We start from the raw sequence: 18,425 nt of genomic DNA, 5'->3' as shown, positions 1-18,425 counted from the left end.
TGGCTTTTACCTTCTTTTCCCCTTCAACAGTGTCAGCCTGGATCCTATCTTCAACTCTGCATTTCCTGTCACAGCAATGAACCACACCTTAGTAAGACCCTAGCTGGTTAATACTTTCCGCTCCCTGGATTTGTTTTTCCTGAGAACTCAAAGTTGAGGAGAATAACCCTCTGGAAAATTAGACTGCAAGAAGACAATTTTCATTCTCTGTGGTCAAAGCCCTGCAGTAAGACGTCTTGGTAAGAGATATCTTCAAGTCAAGTAAAAAACGGAGAGCATTGGGTTAAGCAATTGAGTTACTCGAGTATCAATGATCTATGTACAACCTCCGAATTCCCCTAAGATGTGCAAGTGTTTCCGAGTACACATCTAGCCATGACAGTCAAATGGCCACACTCCTTTCACTACAAAATACAAAGTCTAGGACACAACATCTTCTAAGAGAAACACATCATTTCTCTTCTGCAAAGAGGCCCAGCCCCTACATCCAGTCGAGGCAGTAATAATCTGCACCCTCCGGCAAGGCTGGACCTGGTAGCTTGTGCTGGTCCGGGGACGACTGCAGAGGTCTGAAGGGGCGGCGGGGGGGGGGGGGTAGCACGCTCCTTTTTGTGTGGCACTGGTGGGATTGGCTCAGCTGATACTGCCGTCGGAGTGGGCGGAGCCAGCCGGGCGCCCTGCCCCACTCAGCACCCAGTCTCAGCCCTGAGTGGCAGCAGAGGGAGCGCACCTTGCAGCAGCTGGGCCCGCCCTGTGGACCGCTGCGTTGGGTTGGGGAGAGCTGCAGCAGAGTGGCTGTTCTTCCCTGCTGTGGGCTCCAGAGGGACCCCACACTCCCTGTTCCCTTCAGGTCTCTCCTTAGGGTCGCGATTCCGCTGAAGGGATAGTGATCCCGTCCCCCTTTCCCTGTACTGGCTCGCTCCCACCCTAACACTGTCTGCTTTTCCAGCTGTCTGCTGCGGTTCCCAGAGCACTGCAGCCATGGGCATCCGAGGCATGCTGCGAGCAGCCGCACTCCTACTGCTCATCAGGACTTGGCTCGCAGAGAGCAACGGCCCCAGTCCCACCCCGAAATTCCACTTCGAGCTCTCCCCCAGCATGCCTGAAGTCATCCTGGATCTCTTCAACTGGTAAGCGGCCCAGCCTAGCTGAGCATAAAAGGGACAGGGATAAGCAGAAGGTTTCGGCCTCTTGAACAGAGTGGGTTTGGTGCAGGGAACTCGGACCCGGCCTTGCTTAAGGGATTAAGGAGGTATGGGGACTGCTGTGAAATGATACTCCTAGTTTCGACCCACCTGTTACTGCTGAGCCTTACCATGCCTACCATCAGCCCAAGCCTTGAGGCCAGGAGCACCGTCACCCCAGAGTCTACCTGATCATCCTCAAAGACTGAGGTCCCAGGCAGCTTTTCCCAGTTGTGTTCTCTGATGCCCATGGAACGAAGGGATGTAAATGGGCAATTCGTATTACAGACAGGAAAGACACCTGTTTGAGTAAAGGGTTTTAGTCCATTTGCTGTCTCTGTCTCTGTCTCTGTCTCTGTCTCTGTCTCTGTCTCTCCCTCCCTCCCTTCCTCCCTCCCTCCCATCCTCCCTCCCTCCCTCCTCCCTCTGTGTGTGTGTGTGTGTGTGTGTGTGTGTGTGTGTACACACACGCGCGCGCGCGCATGCGCGCGCGAGAGGTGTCTTTCAAATACAGCAGATTGAAATGATTAACTGTTTAATCGGTAGCTGTAAATGGCATAACCTTCTGGCTTAAGAGGGGTAAGCTTTTGTGCTTACTCCTGTGAAAACATTTGAAGATTTCAATTTTTCTTTGTATTTGATTTAAAGTTTGTTTAGGTCTGACAGTATCTGAAGAGGAGGTACATTGACATCCTTGACATGTAGATCACTAACACACACACACACACACACACACAAACACACACACACAAACACACACACACACACACACAAACACACACACACACACTCACACACACACACACAAACACACACACACAAACACACACACACACACAAACACAAACACACACACACAAACACACACACACAAACACACACACACACACACAAACACACACACACACACACACAAATGTGTACTTGTGGCTACAGTTCTGTCGTGCTGGAGTGCTGGTACATGGGAAATTCTGTGGACAGAAACAGGCGGGATTGTATTTCTTTAATTTGGAAATAATTTATGTGCATACTTTGAAATGTTACAAAATTAAATTTTATGATTGAGGGAAATGAGGAATAATTTTAAGTAGCAAACTAGAAATAAACGTGTATTCAGAAAGGGGGAGTGGTTAAGCTGGGCAAGCTTCCAGCAGGCAACCCTGCAGTGCTTTCAACCCAACATAGCAGACTGCGTCACTGAACACATACAGGGGATGGGGGATGAAGGAGAAATGGAGGGATAGAGAGAGATATATACACAGAAAGAGACAGAGAGACAGAGATTGCAGGAACAATGTGTCAAAGATCCAAAGAGTCACAGTGATAGTGATGCTTGCCTGTCGTCATTTAAAAGCTCTTCGGGGATTGAATGCCTACATGAATTCAATGAGCATCTCAGAGGTCTCTGGAAATGCCAGCTCTATGCAGCTGAGCTGGCTTCAGTTACATGTGCTCACCTAAGCAACCTCCAGGCTGAAAGCACATGCGTAGTGAGATGGATCTTTTCGAAGGCAGCTCTAAATCCCAAGAATCTGAAATGGTTTAGTTCAATGAGGGTCATAAATGTCTGCTACATTAGAAAAACACCATGTCCCTGCCCCCCACTTCTCTTTTTCTGCGTCATATGTCATATGCCAATTCTCAAACACAAAGTTGACAAAAATTCCCAGACTAGGTAGAGGAAATGTGTCTTTCAGAAAAAAAAAAAAGACCTCAGATCAGGGGGAACACTGAACACTTGCCAGTGTCAGCTGACTTCCTGGGGCAATGAGGTACCCCAAGAGCACCTAAAAATATACTTTCTCAGAGAACAAAAAAGGTGCAGTTTTCGGAGGGTCTCATCTGCCCACTTTCCCTTCTCTCCTGTGGAGCACTTTTCTCTCTGCCCACCATTTCCTGGTAACAGGGATCCAGTCCTTGGGCCCCACCCTCTGCATTAAACCTGTGAAGGGGGGGGAAGGGGGAAAGAGTCTGCATCATTGCTGAGCTTCTGGCTGACTCACTGTGGGATGAAAGGAGAAGAAGGGAGGGAGAGAACAAAGACACATGTGACTGGGCATGTTGGCATATGTACAGGAGCAGTGATGGCTCTGGCAAACCAGCCACTGGCAAGTGGGCCACAAGTCAACCAGCATTTACTCATGACTTCTCTGTTTCAGCAAAAATTGTGCAAATGAAGCTGTAGTTCAAAAGATTTTGGACAGGGTGCTGTCAACATATGATGTCCGACTGAGACCAAATTTTGGAGGTAAGCCAAACCCAAACACCAGAGGCTTTTGTGTTCGACAGAATAGAGCAAGTTCCACCCTGTAAGCTAACCAGACTGTATACCTCTGCCCCCCATCCTACATTTTTGACTCTGCCAAGGCCTGCAAGGGAGCACCGCCAGACTCCCAACCTCATGCCTTCTCTCCTCCTGGAATGTACCTCACATCTGTGTACCAGAATTTCTATGCCAGAGACTTTCTTTCCCTCCTTACTCACTTCCAATGGTGTTTCAACCCTTAAGTAGTTTGGGGAATTCAAAATTGAGGCCATGGTCTTCTCTGCCTCTATTACCTAACCCACCTAGGCCTGGGACCTTTCTGTGATACCCTGCTTTCCCAAGTTTTCAGCTCCCAACATATTCAGTCCATCTAGCATACTGTTCTACAGGTGTTCTTCATAAAACTCAAACTGATGGCCACTAATAAATAAATTCCCAACAACACAGAGACGAGAAGTGACAAGGAAACTAGTGAACACACGTCCAAGAAGCCAATGGGCACTTTCTAGATTCCGCCTGTCCAGAACCCATACCATAGGAGTATCATTCAGCGACCAAAGGGACACCTAAGAAGCCCAAACCAAGGACAGACTAAAGAAGTGCTTTAAATTGGGGCTAGTTAATTTTCAGCTCAAAGATAGCAAAAGGAGCTATAACACAGACAGCTTCCTGTAGGATGGGATACAGTCTAATGAGTAACACCACAAATAATTCACATTTGTGCTCATATGTAACTGTCTTCTAAAAATACTGTGCTACCTTGAAAACCAAGGAGGTTTCCCTTGGCCCTAAATTTAAGAGGTGAGGCTATTACCTCGTGATTCCCTTTCTACAAAATGGCAGAAGTCACAAGCCAAGGGCTCCATGCATGGGATATCAGGTTGGAAAAAGCAGAAGGTACCTAATACATTTATGCTACTGAGACCACAGTGCTGATACCTTTTCCATGTGGATCCTCAAAGGAAGAAATTTAGGTTGTAAAGGCAGGGAAATTTTTTTCATTTATGTATTTATTTATTTATTTATTTACTTACTTACTTACTTACTGTCTCCTCACTCTAATGTTTGTCAACAAAGGCCAAACAATAGCAATCTGCATGTAATGAGTACACACACACCACTGTTTTAGGCACAGGCTGCCATCCATGCAGCATCCAGGACTAAAAGAAGAGAACAGAGGCAAGAGTGCACCTTGGTCCACACAGTTGGTCCACAGTAGACCTAAAGCCCCTTACCACCATCTTTCATGTTACACCAAGTATTATGATCATACAAGGCTGGAGCATCTGATAAAATATAGACTCCTACACTGATTTTGTCAAACAGATGGAGGCAGAAGAGAGAGTGGACAAAGATATTAAGACCACCTGCCATTTAAACAGAAGGTAACACTATATAGGCTGTAAGTCTAGGACTATTACATGGGAAATATCTTGTAGAAGACCCAATGATGAGACAGCCAGGCTAGAACACTCAGGCTTAGGAACCCTGTATAGTCTCCCTGTATAGTCTCCCAATAGACAGATTCCCCTCTGTATTTAAGATGGAAATCTAAGGGTTAATCAACACACATAGGAATGTTCCTGACTCCCCCCCTCTCTCTCACACACATAGAAGCATGTCACAGACATCAAACATTGTACAGTAAAGGAAGGCATGAGGTATTTTTGCCATGGGCCATCTTAGTTTGTAAGGTGGCCCACTTTTAGATAGAGAAATCAGAACAGCATTCCACATAAAAAAAGACAGCACTAGGTTGGTCTAGAGAAGCCTGATCTTGGAGGAAGGGGCTGGCACCCAGGTCTTGGAGAAAGGAACTGAAATGTAGGCCTCTCTGGGGCTTTCTGGGGCTTGTTGCCTGCTAACACAGCTGCCATCTGCTAAAAGTATGGGGAAAGCAGCCTGAAAGGCAACAGTCAAACACGGTGTGTCTAGGAAGCTCTGTCACTGCATAGCATTTTCCTGGGGCTTTTTACAATAGTCCTGAGTGCTGGAGTCTGGGTGCTGCCCTAACAGAACCCCATTTACTTCTCAGCTGCCATTTACATATACTTATTCCCAGAGCACTTTGCTCTTTGAAGCGCAGTATTTGAAATAACACATTTTCCTCTCTTCAGCTCAGTTTCTAGGCAATGAGCCTGCAGTGAACCCAGCAAGCTGAATTGCAAGCATCACACATACACATATTTCCCTAGCAGCAGTGTGATGTAATACACTTTGGTGTAAGCTGATGAGAGAATAGTAAATTGTATTTCTCCATAGTACCTAACAGCTTACTGTTTTCACAACCATGATCATATTTGAGTCTTGCCAATGGACACTGAAAATACACAGGCCTAAGGAGTGAAAAACAGGATACACAACACTGATATAGAATTACTCAGTCAAAATTGCACATTAATCAAATCATCACCACACAGTATTCATTCACATGAGCACACTCATGAATTCACTCACATACACACACACACAAGCATGATACACTCACGAAAATTCACCCATTAACACACACACAAACATGACCTAAATTCATACATTAACATACATACAAATGGCCATATATACACACACAAACATGACCTAAATTCATACATTAACATACATACAAATGGCCACAAATGCATGCACATATATATAAAAGCAACATACTTGATCATGCACAAGAATACATAAATAATCACAAAATTCATTTGCACACATAAATACACACTTTAGCTTACGTAATCAGACATTTACTTGAACACACTCATACTTATCAGCCTGCTCACATGTTCGTTGCCATGAAAACACATGCAGGCAAATACATCTATACACACAGACAAGTTCACAAACATACCTATATATGAACACACTTGATCACACATTCACTGAACACAAATATGCCCATACTTAGTCATTTATGTCCACATACAACCACCTAAATACTTTATACATAAGAGCAAACATTAACATGTTCATACATATGCACATAAATATTCTGACCCATTGACAAATCATCAGCACTCACATATGTTCACATGAATATATAAATATGAGGGTGTACATATGTATACTTAAAAAATCACTCATACTTTAATATACAGTAACACCTTAATACACAAATATGCTCATATATGCAAATATAAGTATAAATTTGTCATGTAATACATAATCACACTCGTTTATATCTAACCACACAATTCACTCACACATTTACTTACATGAACACACTCCCTAATTCATTCCCACATATGGACAAATATTGACACATTCATACACAGACAAACATGTTACCTATTGATGAACTCAAATATGCCCAATTATCCAAACACACTAGCAAATTTACTTATATACATTAACATCCTTACACATACATGCTTACAGCATCACACATGACCATAATTACATAAAATAAAACCCATATTCTCTCACACAAATATGTTCATATACATTCAGATACACTGACAAGCTGAAGGGGAGTATGCATTCAATAACTTACACATGCATGTTAAGATACACACATACTTTTGCATTTACCCACATATGAGAATGCTAACATGTTTTCATATACATAAACATGAAGGCATCACACAATACACAAGCATGCTCACATACATGTCAATACTGACACAGGTGAGCATCCTCATTCACTCACACATTGACCTGCTCACATATCACCAACATATGATAGACTCACAGAGAAACTAACACATATCAAATCCACTCATCTACTCAAACAGATGCACACACACACACACACACACACACACACACACTTAGAGACATGTGCATACATTCATTTACTCACATGTTCACTGCCATATAAACACATTCATACATGAATACAAATTCATCCATTCTCACAGGCTCAGAGACACCTACATATGAGCATACAAGATCACACATTCATTCACATGCAACTGTACTCACACCAGACTTTCACATACATGCTTGTGTATGCTTGAAGACTACTTCCACATAATATAGTGAAACAAACATGCTCACATATTCCTATACATTCCTTCACATAACACTCATAGTCACACATTTGCTGCCTCAGGATAAATATCCTCATTTTCTATTCATACTTGAACTCTCTCATATGTTGTCTCCTACTCAACACACTGGATCACACAAACATGCCCACACACTCACTCATGCACAGACATGCTCACACACACACATATGGACACATTCACATGAATATGAACACATTGCCGCGTTCACTAGCAAACATGGACACGCTCACCTTCACTCACCCAGAAACATGAATCTCAGCCCTTTTTCCTAGTTGAATTTCAGTTCTTTATCAGAAAACATTTACCACAGAATGCTTCATTTCATATTTTCCTTTTGTGTTGACCTTATAAGTTCCTTTCAGCATAGCATGAGCCAGGCCTTGCTCTAAGCACTTGACCTTCATTGACTATAATAGCATTTATCCCCGTTTGACCCATGAGGAAGCTCAGGCTCAGAGAGATTAAATGAGTTACTCAAGATCACACAACCAGCAAACATCAAAACTAATTTTAGCCTAGACAACTGGGTCCTATATACATACTCTTAACCTTTATCCAAATGTTCATGTAATTGTATCTTCCTGTATTGTAGGTGCTCCTGTGCCTGTGTCAGTATCTATCTATGTCTCCAGTATTGAACAGATCTCAGAAATAAATATGGTAAGTCTATAGGTTCTAATCATGATGCTGGAGACAAAAGGCAAGAAGCATAATCATAATCCAACTGTAAGTGTTCTGAGCTTCGACAGAACTCACATGGCAGCCTTCTGGAATAGAAAACAAGTCAATTGAAGGCCTACATCACAGCATATCCAAAAATTCAATTATATGTACATTATCATCTCAAAAGAAAATCTATGGAACTTTTAAAAGTTTTAATAGCACACTATCTTTATACTATAAAGATTTATTTCATAAGACACACAAATTACGAATCATAAAAACAAATACTGGTAGTTGATGTAGGCAATTTTGTATAGCCAAAACTTCTGAAACTTCAGTTTTACAATATAAAGTCACTGTGGTGAGTGAAAAGATAATTCAGAGTAAACGGAGATATTTGCAACACAGAGCTGGTATTCAAAATATATATAATGCCTGAGGATGAATAACAATATTTTAAAGCAATCAAAGACGATCAGCAAATATGAATGAGAATTGTACTTTTGTGAAGAAAACTAAGTAGTGGATGAACATATGGGAAATGCTCGACCTAGTTAGGAATCAGCAAAATGAACTCACAGTGAGAGCCCACGATGTACATACCAGATTGCCCAAAACAGGAGTCAGATGCTGCCGATGTTGATGAGGTGGAAACACTGCTAACCCTCACCTGTTCTCAACTTTTGCATGGATGCGAACAGCCACTTTTGCTTTGTCATTGTTACTGCTTCCTGGTTTGGGCATGTATGGTGCTTTTTACAAGGTTATATCCCACTTTTGACACCAAATAAAGCGGATTGCAATATAGAGTCAGGTCTAGATTATAAAGGTAGTTTATTTAGTTTATTTACTACTCACACAGATCAGCCTAGCCAGCCATCAGGGAGCAAAGGAAGAAGGGGTCCCCATGTGTGTGCCCCTCACTCTTCAACCTTTCCCACGTCACTCTGACCACATCCAAGTGGGCGTGGTCAGCGACACCTGTCTCCAGCCTCAAGTTGGCATGATCAGCATTACCTGCAGCCAGCCCCAAGTGGGTGTGGCCAGGATTTCCCCCTACAATATACATTGTGTCCATATCTGGAAATATTCTCCAGGAATACAAGCAATCAAGTTATAGTTACACACAGCAATTTTAATGGGCCTCACAAATACAATATTGAGGGGTTGAGAAACAGATTACAGATATGCAGTTTGGTTCTGATTAGATAACATTCCAGAAAGAAGTCCAAATAAGGACTATGGTTTTAAAAATATACATGGTGACAATGAAACTCTAACCTGAAGCATGGGAAATAGTGTCATAAAATGTTGAATAGTGTGTATTTCCTGCTAAGTGTGGAAAATGTCCTTTGAAAACAACAAATTGGAACTTGAAAGTTAGTGGTGACATTCTGTTTTTAACCTAGGTATTAATTATAGAAACTTCATTTTTCTGTTCTTTCTTAAACATGTTATGTTTATGCACCCATCTGTATGCTGTGTCTCATATAATATGTGTGTGTGATCTGTGTATACAGAAGACAAAGAGCTAGACAACCTGACAGCTGTCATTTACTTATCTCTCCCCAGGACTATACAATCACAATGTTTTTGCATCAGACCTGGAAGGACACACGCTTAGCATACTATGAAACTAACCTGAACCTGACTCTGGACTATCGTATGCATGAAAAGCTGTGGGTCCCTGACTGCTACTTTGTGAATAGCAAAAATGCCTTTGTGCATGATGTAACTGTGGAGAATCGTGTGTTTCAGCTTCACCCAGATGGAACAGTGCGATACGGCATCCGGTGAGTTCACGTAACAGTCTTGGGCTGTTCCAGCAAACTTCCTTCTACCTATTGTGTGTCCCACTAATACACTAGAACGGATATACAGAAGAGACTGCTGCTTTGTAGATCTGCCTTGTGTGCACATACACTTTCCGAGTTTGCCACAGGCATCCTAGGCTGCCCTGTCCCCACACTTTGGCTTCCGCTACTCCTGTCTACAGTGGCCCTTTCTTTTTTCTGTGAATCAAAACTTTGCACATGTTCACATGCATATTCCACTTCCTGATTCAAATGTCTCCCTCTTCAAGAAACTCTTAAAAATTCCCATGCTGAATAATAGTTTGGAAAAAAAAGCATGAGGTCCCAGTTTACATACTGTAGCCCACTTCTCTTTCAATTATGTCCTTTAATGCGAGGTTGTATTAAGAAATCTGAGCACACTGGGAACAGTGTTACTTTATCTTGTGACAATAAGGAAAGGAATTTACAATGTTGCCTACCATTTGTGAAAGAAATTACTGTTTCCATTAATTTTTGTGTAATTATCATATAGATATTTCAAAAAGAAATCCTGATTCCCTGAACCAAAAGACTTGTTCTTTCATTTTTTTGCTTGTGTGGGCTGTATTCTTTATTCCTCATGCCATGAAGCAGGGATACTGATGATGCTAAAGCATTTGCTGTGAGGAAGGTGCTCCACCTCTCCCTCCTTCCTTATGTTTGCACTATGCAAGCTGTCAGGAGAAGTGGGGAGCTAGGACTGTAAAAGGGCTAGGGTGGGACTTCTGAGTTCCTGCTCTCTTTACACATAGAATACATGCAACTGACAGTCTCCACTTACCTATTTGCAATAGAGCAGACACCAAAGCTAACTTCACAGTTTCAGCTCAAACAGAATGTCAGTAAAGGCAAGCTGAGAGGTCATCTTAGCTCAGAAAAAGTTTCCTGGTGGTAGCTACCTTGATTTATTTGGCAGGTTGTTACAGATCTAATCATTGGGTTTCTCTTACTCTGTGGTGCTCTCTCCCCCTTCCTTCCTTCCTTCCTTCCTTCCTTCCTTCCTTCCTTCCTTCCTCCCTTCCTTCCTCCCTTCCTTCCTTCCTTCCTTCCTTGCTTCCTTCCTTCTTTCCCCCACATTCCCATGAAGTCATTGAACACCAATGCTTACCTGAAACTGATCAAAATCACTCACACTTGTTTAAAGCAAAGGAGGCATTGGCTGATGAATAATACTTGGGAAACTCACTTTTATAAAAAAAAAAAAAGACGAAAGTACACACACACATATACATACTACCCACTTTCCTGTCCCCAGAATGAAATTCCTACAAGGATTGACAAGGACTAAGCTAAGTTAGCAGACGGGAAAGGAAGAAAAAGAGATAGGACAGATATGAAGCAGCAGAGAGCTTTCATCGTTAGGTAAACATGTCACCTCCATGGCTCCTCCAAGGCCATTATCTCAGATTCCTCTCTTGATACACAACATAGTAACTTGATGTTTCTTCTGGTTGTAACTACTATCAGCACTGTGGGTCCTACAAGGACCCATTTTGTGCCCACTGACATCTTTCTACCTTGTGGTGCCACATAGACCCTCACCACTGACACAGATGTAGATATGATCAGAGGTGGGCCTGGGTCACATACCTGCCTTCCCCAGTGGCTATGCAGCTTAATACCTTACACATAGTACATGATGTTCTCTCAACAATCTTGCTGATACTTTAACAAGCACAAGTCTTTCTGTATCTGTATTGTTTCCTCAAAGGCCCTTCCCCTTCTGTGGTTTTTCTGACATGACATATATCTGCTCTTTGTTTCAGCTCTGACAAATCTTGTGATTCTTTGGCCAATTCTAATTTTATCTCTCTTTCTCTCCTTTCCCCAAATTCCATACACATTGGTCAATCCTCCACCTAACTCTTCCCTCCCCATCCTGAAGAATCCTTAGGAATAAACTTGAATCATTTCTCCCTTCCTTTTTGTTTTGTTTGGCAGACTTACCACAACAGCAGCCTGTTCTCTGGATCTGCAAAAATTCCCTATGGACAAGCAAGCCTGCAAGCTGGAGGTGGAGAGCTGTATGTATTTCTCCTGTGGAACCTTCATCCCTTAGTGGAGCTGCTGTAGTCTGGAAAGCACAAGTAGAGTTGACACTGACAGGAACAGCACAGCTCCTCTGCTTTGAATTCCCATATCTCTTCCCAAACATGCACAGAAGTAGTGGATAAATGATAGATGAATGATGGCTACATAATCAATTGACAGATAGCTGTATACATCTGGCATCTGGGAGTAGGTGCCCTCTATGGTGTAGGTAATTCAATTGAAAAACTATACATACTTGTGGGTAAAAGTTCATAACATCTTTTTGCTACACAGTTTCCTGCCTAAAAACTCCAAAGTCAGAGTCCTCTCTTTGCAAGTATTCAGAATTCCCCCATTCTCACACACAGAAAACCCACAAAGTACCCCCACAAATTCCAAGTACCAGCATGCTTTGGTTTTCACAGACTGCTGTGGAGGGAGGTCTACCTAGATTAACTCTTTGTTCCACCTCCCAGATGGCTATACCATCGATGACATTGTATTATCCTGGGAAGATGAGAATGCCATCCACATTACTGATGAGCTGCACATCCCTCAGTTTACCTACCTGGGGAGGACAATTACTAGCAAGGAGGTGTATTTCTACACAGGTAGGTGAGATCCCCTCTTTCTCTCCCATTTCTTGTCCCCTTTACACTACTACAAACTCTTAGGGACATCTGCATTTGATCCTTATAGTTGGCTCCCTCCTTTCACATTCCTTTGATTCTGAAAATATCTTGCCCCATGGACTGAGCCCTAGTGGCTAGTGGCTCAACCTTACAGATGGAGACTAAATATGGAAGGCTTTGGCAGGGTGACAATACTCTACAGCTGGAAATGATTCTTGCTCCTTGCAGAGTTGGAGCAAGAATCCTCTCATTCTCCATGTTTGCCACCTGAAAACATCTCATGTGGAATGACTGAGGCAGGAGGGGGTTAGAGCTGACTTGCTGTGCCACATGGGCCTGACACCATGGTGTGTTCTTACAGGTTCCTACATGCGCCTGATAGTGAAGTTCCAGGTTCAGAGGGAAGTCCGAAGTTACCTTGTACAGGTCTATTGGCCCACAGTCCTCACCACCATTCTCTCCTGGATATCATTTTGGATGAACTATGATTCCTCTGCAGCCAGGGTGACAATTGGTAAGTCTTCTCTATCACCATCTCAGGAATAAACTTGAGCAAAAGAGTAAAGGCAGAACTGGGAAGACCTTGAACTTCAGGTCTAAGTTTGGGGGAGGCAAGAAATGTTTTAAACAAGGAACAGCCTAGGATATTGGGCTTCTTGGTTTGTTTTTGCCTTCTGTAGGGCAAATTACTCTGTTTTCCTTTAGGAACACAAATACAGCTATATTGTGGTATTCTAGGGTTTAGAAACCCTCTTCAGATACTAAATGAAGACATATAAAACTGAAGATATAAAGTACTTAAACCATAGCTAGGAATTTGAACTTGATCCACATCAATCAACCTGGTGAAACATAGGGAGAAGGAACAAGGAAAGGACATGGGCAAAGCCTCTACCCAAGAGATGGCCTCTGCTCACCTTTTTGGGTGTAGACACAGTGGTTTGCTAAAAACTGCACTTATCAAGGGATACTAAACCTGTACTGTGTTGTCCATAGGCCTAACTTCTATTCTTGTCCTGACCACTATCGACTCACATATGCGGGATAAACTCCCCCATATTTCCTGTATCAAAGCCATTGACATCTACATCCTTGTGTGCCTGTTCTTCGTGTTCCTGTCCCTGCTGGAGTATGTCTACATCAACTACCTTTTCTTCAGCCAAGAATCTCGGCGCAACCGCAGGAGATTCAAGAAACCCAGGAGAGTTGTTGCTCGATACCGCTACCAAGAAGTGGTGGTGGGAAATGTGCAGGTTTGACATTTTTACTGACAGCCAGATTTTCCTGAACACCTCCTCAGCCTAGGCTTAGCACTTGACCCTTTCACATTTTATAGTTGCTTTAATCCTCATACATTACTTGTATATGACAGGCATGCCCACACTCATCAACACATGATACTTTTTTGATATCACAAGGGAAGAAAAGTCAGGACTTGATTTCTCTAGATCTTTGAGCCAAATTTGCTCCATTTTATGGGCTTCTAGAGCAAGTGATGAAACCAAAAGGAAAAATGAGGCCCAGGGAGACAGATACCAGAGAAGCTGGCCTTCAAACTTTTCCTTCCCTGGCACTTCAGATACCTGAGAACATACTGGGTCTTTGCTTTGGAATATACATGAATGCCCAGCAACACCCTCCTTTGCAGAAAGCCCAACCTCACCTTACCTGAGAAGCCCACATGTAGCACACAGAACTCCAGAGGTCACAACTGCTCCCCAGAGAGACAGTTACTTGGTTGCAGCTATGACATTCTCTGTATGCTAAAACAACTTCATGGTCCAGTTTCTCAACCCCTTTGAGCATGCTAGAGAGTCCAAAAAGTTATCAAAGACATCAACAGTAGCATTGCTAGCACTAATCAGGAAAGTTCCCTACTTTTTTACTTGCCCAATTAATGCCCACTAGGTGATATGAAACTAATCATTATCCATCATTTCCTCTAAGGATGGCCTGATTAATGTGGAAGACAGAATGGAAGACAGAGTTGGTCCCCTTCCTGACAGCCCCATGCAGGCTCATCTGGCAAGCCTGGAAAGTCTTGGATCCTTGGTGTTAACCTCAGAGCAGGCCCAGCTAGCTACCTCAGAAAGCCTCAGCCTGCTCTCTTCTAACTCAAGCCAGGCCCAATTGGCCACTGGAGAAAGCCTGAGTGATCTGCCCTCCACTTCTCAGCAAACACTGCATGACTGTACCATTCACTTTCATGGCTTCCTCACAAATGACAGTATTATCCCCATCAAAATCCACAACCATTCTGAGGTCCATGGTGATGAAGACTCCGAAGAGAGCCTGAGCTCTGATGAGACTCATGACCATGACAGCAACCCCGGTGGAAGGCTCGTGTTCCACAGTGGCCAGAGGTGTGTGCAAGAAGCAAATTGGAACCTTGATAAGATTGAGAGCTTACAGGATGACATCAGTATCAAGAGCAGCTGTCTTGGCCTTGATGAACCACACAAGGGGGATGCTGACAGTATCTGGAGCCTTACTGATGAGGAGCTCATGGCCTGTGACCGAGAGGACAGTAGCTCAGAGTCTGAGGAGAGTTGCCCCTCAAGCCCTGGGTGCTCCTTCAATGAAGGGTTCTCTTTCCAGCTCTTTAACCCTGACCAAGTCCCTAAGGTTGATAGGTGGTCCCGCTTCCTCTTCCCTCTTTCCTTTGGGTTGTTCAATGTGGTTTACTGGTTGTACCACATCTATTAGTTTCCCATACCCCACAGCAGCAGAGAGACTATGATGTGTTTCCTTCATAATTCCTTTGGTTTTGTTTTTCCTTCTTCCCTTTCTTCATTTTATTTGGCAGTTGTTAGGGCAATCAAATCCGGTGGGCCCTTTTCTTTATTATGAGGTGGGGAGGAGATGGAGAGAACATGTAGCCAGAGGGCAAGAAATTGAGGCAGACTTGAAGGCAAATTGCACATTGATTTCCTCCTACTAGAAGACTTTACCTTTCAAACAGTCCATCAGCCTAGAAAGGCCCTTGGAAGTGTTTAGAGGACAGAGAAGAGCCTGGATGAGGAATGAGGAGAATCTGAGCCGGGGAGCATTCCTTTTAGTCCCCTCAAGGTGTTTAAATTGCTTTTGCATCACTTTTTTTCTTCCTCCTGGGTATCATGCACCTTGTCTACTTGTTAAAAGGGGCTTTGGGAGAAGTCAAGCTAAGCTGGCCTGGGGTATGCAGAGGAGGGGCTAGGCATGGCTTAGATGTCTGACAAGAGTAAAGTTTGGAGACATTTGTAAGTGCCTTGTACTTTGAGTATGGAGTTGTGGTACATGACTGGGAAGGGCAGGTGGGAGGGAGTGCAAAGAGATATAGAAGGGTAAGTAAGAATGCATGCTTCCAAGAGGGGTATGGAGAGCAAGGGGGTGATATCAGGCTGGAGTTTTTACATGTTCAGCTGTTCCCTTTAAAGCTACTAGACCTTCTCTTGCCTGTGTTTCTGCTTCACATTGTCTGACAGTAGGAACTCACTACTTCTGTTCAGTTAAGAGTTATCTTTCTATCAATTGCTGACTTGATTACTAGTTATAATAGAAGCACTTGGTGAATAAGCATTAGTTGAGAAAGATCAGACTTGCTATTTCACGATAGACCTAGAATAGCATGTGAACAACTACTGTGAATTTATATACTAATCCTTTCTGTTTGTCTAGTGCATAGTAAGTGTCAACGAGCTCCCTGACCCATCACATCGTTGGATCCTCACAGGAGCCCTGTGAGCCAGGGAAGACAAAGCACCTTGTCCCCAGTGTTCCATGGAAAAAGTGGAGCTGGTGTGCCATGCCTATGGATTCTTGTTCTTTCTCCTTATTTGCCTGTCAACTGATGCACTTCCCCTACTGCCCTTCCCTTTGCTCAAAGGGACATCCCTAAAGAATCTACCTGTCAGGCTCATGGACGGCACCTAGAGCAACTATGTAGGAAGAGGCTACTGAGCAGCCACTGAACATGAACTGAGCAACTGGAGAATATGACCCTGTCCTCTCAACAGTGCTCCTCATGAGAGTAGGATGAACCTGCACACCATCTTTCCAGGAAGTACCAGTTTATTGATGGAGGTCATGAGGGAGCTTATCCAAGCACTATCTATGTTTCCCCTTCTTTTATAGGCAGCCTCTCCTTCAGCCCTATACCCCACCTCCTTAGCTGTACTTCTGTGTTTGTATGTTTCTATGTATCCCTGGGGTTTAGTGTGCATGCATCCAAGTAGGTCTATGTGCCATACAACCTTTGAGAAGCTGAATAGCGCTACAGTAGTGTAAATCTATGTTAGTATGTATGAATGCATATCTGCACTGTGTGGATGAATAGTTTATGTATATGCATCTCTATTAGAGTGTCAGTTGTGTACATGTGTACTTATATTAACACGGGTGAATACATTCTCTGTACATTTCTAGAAAGTGTATGTCTGTATACCTGTGTTTATCAAATTTAGTTGGTGTAAAAGGACATAAATCAAAAACCACATGTATTCCCTGTTGGAGGTTCTTGTAGAAATGTCAGGACTCTGGTGACCTGTTTTGACACAGTGGCAAGATTCTTGTTTAGATGGACTGACTGTTTCTTTCCAGTTCTAGGGAACCAGGGAGCAGGGTCTATTGGTTTCCATCAACTCTTCACTCTTCCTCCACCCATCTCTGCTGTGTCCTGGGCAGAAGACCCAGAAGAAGTGACCATAGTCCTAAGAAGTGGTATGTTAGTGCCTTGGGGCTACAGAGTAATTGAGTAATTGATCCATGGGATAAACTGGAAGTGCTGAGCATTTTGCTTGGTGCTGAAAGGTACCAAAAAATTAACTGAGAATAGAAATAAGGTGTGGACAATGGGGTAGGGGTTCAGAGAATTGAAGAAAGGTTGTTTATATTTTTAAAATTTATTCCTTTACCCCACTCACTATGTGATCGTGACACAGATGTGGATTTGTTGCAGCTATAGACAAGCATTCAGTGAAAGGATGTGCCCAGAATGTTGGGTGTGAACAACAGCATTATAAGAACAAAAGGTTCCTGAGACAGCTGTGGACAAGAACTGTGGTGGTGGGCCTATTGGGGAAGTACATTTGTAACTTATCCTAGGACAGTTGCTGGCTGCTTGAGTAGGCCCCAAACTCTACCTTCAATTTGGAATTTGAACATTTCTGACTTTAACTCAATTCAAGGAAAGACTCAGAGAAGTGGAAGTGGAAAGGGGTCCCAGGGACTGACTAGATGGTCCCAGTGTATTGTTCCTCCTCTTCTCCACACATATATGCAGTTCCAGACTCTTACACATACACACCCAGCCACACATACCTACAACATCATACATGCATACATTCACATCAGGAGCATTCACACCTCTAGTTATATTTACAGGCATAGCCAGACATACACACTCACAAATAGGTATGCACACACTCACACATACTTCATACTTTTAAGACAACTCAAAATAAGGAAGTTATTACCAAAATGTGTAAGATTACCCCTTTTGTTTTGGGAACCCAGCACAAAGGTGTCCAGATTAAATGGAGACCAGAAAGCTCTCATCTGGAATCTGAGCATTCATTGGCTGTGCTCATGGATTTGGAGCCCTATAATCTTGAAGTGCTGAACACATCATTGGAGTAAAGTTACAAAAAGGAATTTGAGTAGTGAGAACAAAGGGATAGCAGAGGAAGGGCAGAGAGGCCAGTTGTAAATATCCACATAGCTAGCTGTATCATATCCTAAAAAGACTAATTTGCCCTATTGTGCTGCAATGAGAGCAGCTAAACTCTACTGTGATTCATATTCTGTAAGGTTAAGTGTCAGAAGTGCTGTGGAGATTT

General features: G+C 43.1%; 1 protein-coding gene across 1 annotated transcript; it reads left to right on the top strand.

The window, feature by feature from the left end:
* The first annotated feature begins 981 nt into the window (after nucleotides 1-981).
* On the top strand, nucleotides 982-15,315 carry Gabrq (gamma-aminobutyric acid type A receptor subunit theta). The gene is made up of 9 exons (XM_027432251.2): nucleotides 982-1,130; nucleotides 3,344-3,432; nucleotides 8,041-8,108; nucleotides 9,684-9,904; nucleotides 11,888-11,970; nucleotides 12,454-12,588; nucleotides 12,971-13,123; nucleotides 13,606-13,862; nucleotides 14,557-15,315. Exons 1-9 carry the CDS (start codon nucleotides 982-984, stop codon nucleotides 15,313-15,315), a joined length of 1,914 nt encoding a protein of 637 aa, XP_027288052.1.
* Nucleotides 15,316-18,425: the final 3,110 nt, after the last annotated feature.

This window comes from Cricetulus griseus, chromosome X (genome assembly GCF_003668045.3).
Source record: "Cricetulus griseus strain 17A/GY chromosome X, alternate assembly CriGri-PICRH-1.0, whole genome shotgun sequence".
NCBI lineage: Eukaryota > Metazoa > Chordata > Mammalia > Rodentia > Cricetidae > Cricetulus > Cricetulus griseus.
Note: the sequence above shows the minus strand (reverse complement) of the source record. Positions and strands in the feature narration are given on the sequence as shown.

Bases quoted from the DNA above. Each gene is read 5' to 3' on its own strand.
- Gabrq (XM_027432251.2), top strand. From the start codon at position 982: ATGGGCATCCGAGGCATGCTGCGAGCAGCCGCACTCCTACTGCTCATC. The intron at 1,131-3,343 runs GTAAGCGGCCCA...TCTCTGTTTCAG, and splicing joins ATCCTGGATCTCTTCAACTG to CAAAAATTGTGCAAATGAAG. The intron at 8,109-9,683 runs GTAAGTCTATAG...ATCTCTCCCCAG, and splicing joins AGATCTCAGAAATAAATATG to GACTATACAATCACAATGTT.